This window comes from Perca flavescens, chromosome 2 (assembly GCF_004354835.1).
Source record: "Perca flavescens isolate YP-PL-M2 chromosome 2, PFLA_1.0, whole genome shotgun sequence".
NCBI lineage: Eukaryota > Metazoa > Chordata > Actinopteri > Perciformes > Percidae > Perca > Perca flavescens.
Genome location: NC_041332.1, coordinates 33,708,760 through 33,716,001, shown reverse-complemented (window position 1 = coordinate 33,716,001; position 7,242 = coordinate 33,708,760). Strand labels below are relative to the sequence as shown.

Sequence of the window (7,242 nt, the reverse complement as noted above, 5' to 3'; positions counted from 1 at the left end):
ACTTGGTGCAGAAAACACTCTCACACAGTGGGGAGGTAGACTATGTCGTTCAGCGTTGATCTCTTCTGCGTCGTAAGTAGAGCTGGGCAATATATCGATGTCGTGATATGAGACTAGATATCGTCTTAGATTTTGGATATCGTAATATCGTAATATGGCATAAGTGGTGTCTTTTCCTGGTTTGAAAGGCTGCATTACAGTGAAGTGATGTCATTTTATGAACTTACCAGACTGTTACTTACTGTAACGGTTCTATTATTTGCCTTTACCCACTTAGTCATTATATCCACATTACTGATGATTATTTATCAAAAATCTCATTGTGTAAATATTTTGTGAAAGCACCAATACTCAACACAACAATATCGTCTCTGTATCGATATGGAGATATTTGGTCAAAAATATCTTACCAATATTTGATTTTCTCCCTATCGCCCAGCCCTATTTGTTTGTTAAGTTATCTGACTTTTCAATCCACGCACAGTAACTAACGTCCTGCTCCGGTTTTCTGTCCTGTCTTCGCTCCCGCGTGGCGTCTCATCAGCGCACCTTATCGTTGGGTGAAGCCAACGCGACTGTGTCCCTTCCTGTGTCCCTTCCTGTGTCCCTTCCTGTGTCCCTTGTGTCCCTTCCTGTGCGTTTGCTCATCGTTTCCTTCTCACTCCTCCTCCTTAAAGCTAAAGTCGCAAACCAGAGAGAGGTGGTCAGACGGATAAGTGAAGGACGGAAGCCTGTTTGGCCCAATCTGCTCCTCGGTGGGCATGTCCAAAACGGCGTCCACTCTCAGCGTGTGCCGACTGTACCAGATGTAGTCCAGAGTGGAGCAGCATTCCCCTGTAGGCCGGATCTTCCACGTGGTGTACTCGGGCTCAGTCAAACCGTCCTGACTGAGTTTCTTATAGGCCGAGTCCAAGCCGAGGGGCGACGCGGCGAAGCGTCGGTACACCTCCTCAGTCGGGACTGCGTTGAAATCTCCACATATGAGCAGAGGAATGTCAGAGCTGACGGCGCCCCCGGGGTCGCCGCCGGGTTTCTGGACCAGAGTCTGGAGGTGGCGCAGGAGGTCGGAGCCCTGGGCGCTGCGGAGCCACTCCCAGCCAGAACGAGCCTTCAGATGGGTCACGGCCACGCACACGCATCTCCCCGTGCTCCGGCAACGCAGCATCGTCACCACGGCGACCTGTTGCAAAGAGAGCAGCGCGTTAGAAGAGGCTTTACGGCGAGTAGCTTTTTAAGTGTCCAAGTGTGGCTTTACACACACGTTGTACCCACCTGATTGGTTGGAATCCTTATGGCAGAAAGGCGTACGCTGGCGCTGTCCACGAGCTCGTACCGCGACTGATCGAAGAACAGCGCGCAGCCGTCGGGGCCGTTGTTGCCCTCCACGTCCAGGCACGGCGACCAGGGTTTAGGGCAAAAGTTGCTGCTGTAACCCAGGCCTGCCAGAACCGGCTGGAGGGTGTCGTAGTAGTGGTCGACTTCCTGCAGACACAGGATATGAGGTCGGTAGGTGAGGATCTCCTCTAGGATGAGGTACTTCCTACGGGACCAGCGGAGGGCCTCCGGAGGACACTGGACAAAACTGTCAAGTCCCTCGCCCAGGGCTGAGGGACAGAAGAAAGGGAGATCGGACTTCAGCAGAGAGTTAGTCTTTCGCATCGCCAGACCTTCCTCTGCAGCGCTGCAGAGGAAGGTCTGGCCAGTCCACACAGCGTTCCTGGATAGGAGAATAAGCGGTCAGGGTTTGGTTGCATTTCTTTAAACCAATCACAGTCGTCTTGGGAGGGACGGACGGACGGAGCGAGCGCGGCTCTGCAAAATTGTCTCGGAAAGGAACTCGTTTTGGTGGAACGTTTGCACCCCGCAAAAGAAAACGCCACATTAAAATATTAAATGAAGTTAACTGTTCACACAATACAGTAGCATGAGCTGTTTAAATTAGCTGGTACATTGTTAAACGGCATCTGCTGTTACCAGGGTATCACCCTGTGTATAGCAAATCCCCACCAATCGGATCCCAAAACGTCCCAGTTAGAGAGTAAACGCCATAAACATATCCTTTGTAAATCTTTACAGTCATTCTCCGAAGGAACCAAGCAGGCCTGCCTCGTTGCCAATCCAAATTTTCCTTGAAACTCGCCAGTTTCAGCCTCTAACGTTGCTCAGAGGTTCTGGTTAACGTTGCCCGATGCGACCGGAGTTTAAAGTTTAGATTTTGAACTCAAAGAAAGCGGAGAGGGAGGGGACATCCAACGGAACTTCCAGTGGCAACGGAACTTTGGTCGGCTGGCGTCGATATTATGGAGGGAATATTTATTCATAATTCAAATTAAAAGTCCCAAGAGAAACCGAAGCACCCTCCCACCAGCCGTTGGGCCACGCCTCCTCATTTAAATTGACACCTGTCACTTCTCAATGAAAAGCTTAATGTTAAATCGAAATCTAAAAGGTGAATCTTAAAATGTCAATGTCAAATGTAAAACATAAAATTCAAAAGATAAAATGTCAAATTGAAAATTATAAAGGGGAAAGGCTAAAATAAAAAAAAAAAAATTTCTATTTGAGATTTTAATTTAAGTATTTCCATTTAAGCTTTTACATTTCACATTTAATTATGGCATGATTTTTCCTAGTAGCGTAGTAAAATAATACTATTTTTAATTAAAATAATACTATTTTTAATTTCAACTTGCTTCGTTTTCTCTTTGGACTTTCAATTTGAATTATGAATAAATATTCCCTCCATACAATATAGACTAGCATAGAGTTAACCTTGACTAGACTTAACAATGCTCCAGAGTTGTTATCTTGCTAGTTTTTCAGTTTGGCGCTGGAGAGGTAGTGTACAGTGTGTTTATCAGAGATTTGTCTCTGAATAAGCCGCCTACCGTGGCTAGAAACAGGTTGATGAGAGCAGCAAAGATATTTTAAACAGTAAAGTCACCTGTGCCATCGTATCTCACTGCATCTGCCATATGCAAAACCCTTTTTATGTCTCTGTTTTTGAGATGGGTCATTAGATATATCCGAGCCTACGATCCAGCGTGATGTGACGGGTCAGACGGGCTAAAAGCAGTCTACCTTGGGCCAGTATGTTCCACTGCATCACCCTGATGGGGCTGCTGGGGGCGCTGTCTCCATCGTCGAGGTGAGTGAACTTCCTGTGGAGGCGGGGAGGTCGGTCCCCGAGGGCCTCTTCACACTGTCGAAGCAGCTCCGCTGGATCGGGGGGACATGCAGGGGACCCCTTCTGCTCCTGGAAGACAGGCATGACACTTAGCCACAATTATTTCACTTAGGGAGGCAGATTACTCCCCAAATGTGCTGGGTCACTTGTTGAAATCTGACAGTGGAGAAGGAGGGGTCACCTGGCAGAAAGCTGGATCCAGGTTTGTGTTGTCAGGCTGCTGGGGGAGGGGGAGGGGGAGAGGAGAGCTGCCGCGGGTCTGAGTCAGGGCGCTGTACAGCCGGGTGGCGCCTCCACCCATCCGACACACTGATTGGAAGAAAAGGTCAAAAGACGGTGAGGTGTGTGAGCAAAAATAAAACAGTATGGATATTTGTAATTCTAATTCCACATCTGTGGAGTTAGAATTTTTTTTTTATTTCGGACACATCTGTAAATGAATGGCCAGGAATTATGTATGTATGTATGTATGTATGTGTGTGTGTATGTATGTATGTATGTATGTATGTGTGTGTGTATGTATGTATGTATGTATGTATGTGTATGTATGTATGTATGTATGTATGTATGTATGTATGTATGTATGTATGTATGTATGTATGTATGTATGTATGTATGTATGTATGTATGTATATGTATGTATGTATGTATGTATGTATGTATGTATGTATGTATGTATGTATGTATGTATGTATGTATGTATGTATGTATGTATGTATGTATGTATGTATGTGTATGTGTATGTATGTATGTATGTATGTGTATGTGTGTATGTATGTATGTATGTATGTATGTATGTATGTATGTATGTGTGTATGTATGTATGTATGTGTGTACAGCCCTATATATATTAGGGCTGTCAGCATTAACGCGTTAATCGTGATGCGATTAAGGGCTGAGCATAACGCATAATTTTTTTTTAATCGCATGCTGCCATTTATTAATTTATTATCAGACCCCCACTGATTCTTGGGAATTGGGATAAAACAGGTTTTAATTTTGAAAATAAAAAGTTAGTTAAATTACAAAATCGGAAGGTATATCATTATAGACCAAATTGTTGGCTGTTCAGCAATGTACTGGTGCAACCTCCTCATTTTGTGTTTTTTTTCATAAAATAAACGGTTTTCCAGTTATTACTTTGTTTTTGTCAACACCATCAGACACAATAAAAAGCATATTTTTTTTATACTGTTTCACGTGTACTCCTTTAAAAGATCTAACATCATACAACGTTTACTTTAAGCCTAAATAGAAAAAAGTAATGTTTTTTTATTTAAAAAAACATATGTTTGTATTAAAAGAGACTTTTACTTTAATAACTCAACAGCACTGAAGAAACATATTGTAAGCATATTCATTTAAAACAAATAAAACTCCCTCTGACGGTGGTGACTTTAAAACTGACGGTGGTGACACTAATCTGGTGACAGTGGCCTCATAACAACATCAAATTCCAAAATGTATACCACACAAGATGGCTTCTTGCTTAACAACTTCATTTAACTATTGGGTCCAAAAAATAACAATCCTGAGCATGCATATCATGTGAAAGAGTAGGATTTTGTCACCACCGTCAGACTTCACCACCGTCAGGTTTTTTGTGACGTCCAGTCTGACGGTGGTGACAAAAACCTCCAAATAGTCGTTAAGGGAGGCTTGAATATAATTGTTGATCACAATAAATACGGGCTCACGGCTGTGGTTCGGCCGCAGCCTCGAGGCCGAACCACAGCCGTGAGGATATCCACAAAAACCTGACGGTGGTGACTCTTTCACATGATATGCATGAGTTGTTCACATTAGCCATCTTGTTTCCCCTCTATTGCTAGCTACTTCAGACCTCTTCTTAAAAAGTATACATTTATGTCATAATCTAATCTAAAAAATGTAATACAAAAGAGACGGTGTTGACGTGTTATGGTTGCGACAGTAGCAGTGTCCAAAAATATGAACAAGTTTAAGAGAAAATAGCAAATTTAAGGGAGCTTGAGTGATCTTGAAGCATGCAGTAGAGCTGAAGGTTTGAAAATGGGGTCCTCAGGAATGTAGTTGACCTTTTAGTTGCCTGACTTTATTGCTTTTTATAAATATCTGACAGTGGTGACGAATATGTGGGACACATTTTGAGCAACCACAAAATAATAGTAAATATTGTTAAAATCTCACTGTTTGCAGTTTTTAAAACATATTACAATGTACTATTTCATGTCGTAAAGATATTATTCAATTAAATTATTACTTTGTTTTTTTAATCAAGTTGAAATGATTATCTCCTATCCGAGGACAACTGATTTTGTAGGCAATAGGCCAGCAATTAATCATTAAATTAATAAAAATTAAAGATAAAACTATAAAAGAACCTTAAATGTGTGCAAAGGACCCCCTGATTATAACCTTGATTCTTTTTATTCATGAAAATGTTATTAATTTCCAACAGAATTGGCACTTTTCTTAGTGGGACATGTTTTTGCCAAAGTTTCAAGAATCACTATATCAGCTCCTACACAGTCTCCAGTTGTTTTTATTATGACAGAGTAGCTGTCCAAATGCTCTACATGCGATCTGTTGCTGATTTGCACTGTAGATGATCTGTAAACTTAACAGATTTAGTCTCTCTGACTTCTAAACATAACTATCAGCCACACAACATGTGGTTTGTACAGAATAAGCCTTTAAATCAGAAAAATAGCGGTTAAAATCCCTCCAAATCAAAATCAATAAAAAGTTTATATAAAAAGCCATCATGTTGAGTCGATTCTGAACCAATCAGCTGTTAGATTAGCTGAGAGGCCGGCGTTTCCCAGTCTTGCAGTCGGTGGTGAAAAGCAACTGCGCTGCCTGCGTCTCAGAACCTAAGAACTGCGGCCGCCTTGATCTCGTGAGGTTATCGTTGCCCACGTGTGCATGACGTCAGAGCAAGTCGGGATCAGGATCAAGCGGGATCAAGTCGGACACAAATCTAACCGGCATGCACTGGGCGGCGATCGCCGGTGATCGATTCTGCGCAGATCTGGCTCATGCCGAACGAGCATATTTGATTTTTTTCAAAAGCAGCGCCGCCTTCCCGGAATGCTTTGCTTGCACGTTGAAGTCGCTTGACGTCACCCATAGGAATAGAGTGGAACGCGGCAGCACGGTCAAACGGATCTGTACCGTTAAACGGCTTTAATCACATCCACGTCCTACTGCTGCAGGCGTGATGGATAAAAACGGCAGCAACACAATTCTGAATGGCGCTTTTTATTTTCCCAAACTCCCGGACGGCTCAGTAGACAAATCGAAAGCCATATGCACATTGTGTAAAGCCGAATTTAAATATCACCGAAGCACGTCAAGCTTCAGCTACCACCTACGAGCTAAACATAGTCCAGTTAACGGGACTGATGCTCGTGGGCTCAGACAAAGCTCTGTTTTGGAGAGTGCTAATCTACGACCTGTTAATGAAAACAAATCCAGAAAAACTACTACAGCTCTTGAGAAATGGGTGGCAACTAACTGCAGACCTATCAGCATCGTAGAGGTCTCGGGTCTTAAAGAAGTAGTACGGTCGGCGTGTTCTGACCCGTCTTATACATTGCCGTCGAGGGGTCCAGCAGCCCCACGCACACACAGCCTGTACTCCACGGAGCAAGCAGCCACACTGGAACTGCTGCAGAGTGCAAACGCTGTCCCATTAACCGGTGATCACTGGACGTCAGTGAGTAATCCAAATTATTTAGGAGTTAACTGCACACTGTATCTTAAAGTCAAGTTAATAAAGTAGCTTTCTTTGCATTCATTTGATTCCCAATCAAGATACACAGTAAGAATTGATTTCCATTGTTAATATGTACTTAAAAACAGTTCTGAAATTTGAATCGTGATAAAACATGCGATTAATCGCAATTATCCATCCATCTTCGTCCACTTATCCGTTATCGGGTCGCGGGGGGAGCAGCTCCAGCAGGGGACCCCAAACTTCCCTTTCCCGCAATTAGCACACACACACAGTATATAATATTCACACTGTATTTATGTTGACACTGTACTTTATGGTCATGCTGCACTACAAT

General features: G+C 43.2%; 2 protein-coding genes across 4 annotated transcripts in view; one reads left to right on the top strand and one right to left on the bottom strand.

Moving 5' to 3' along the window:
- Positions 1–274: 274 nt before the first annotated feature.
- Positions 275–7,242, bottom strand: part of LOC114565677 (nocturnin) — a 22,300-nt gene continuing 15,332 nt past the window's right edge. For all 3 annotated transcript variants that reach the window (XM_028593878.1, XM_028593887.1, XM_028593871.1), the window contains 4 exons: positions 3,369–3,496; positions 3,082–3,256; positions 1,273–1,604; positions 275–1,180 (listed from right to left, as the gene is read on the bottom strand). In XM_028593878.1, the coding sequence (XP_028449679.1) occupies positions 659–1,180; positions 1,273–1,604; positions 3,082–3,256; positions 3,369–3,488 (1,149 nt within the window). In that variant the 5' untranslated portion in view covers positions 3,489–3,496 and the 3' untranslated portion in view covers positions 275–658. The remainder of the gene's footprint in view (positions 1,181–1,272; positions 1,605–3,081; positions 3,257–3,368; positions 3,497–7,242) is intronic.
- Positions 6,185–7,242, top strand: part of LOC114565648 (uncharacterized) — a 32,580-nt gene continuing 31,522 nt past the window's right edge. Inside the window, exon 1 of the mRNA XM_028593841.1 lies at positions 6,185–6,887. Coding sequence (XP_028449642.1) covers positions 6,390–6,887 — 498 coding nt within the window. The 5' untranslated portion in view covers positions 6,185–6,389. The remainder of the gene's footprint in view (positions 6,888–7,242) is intronic.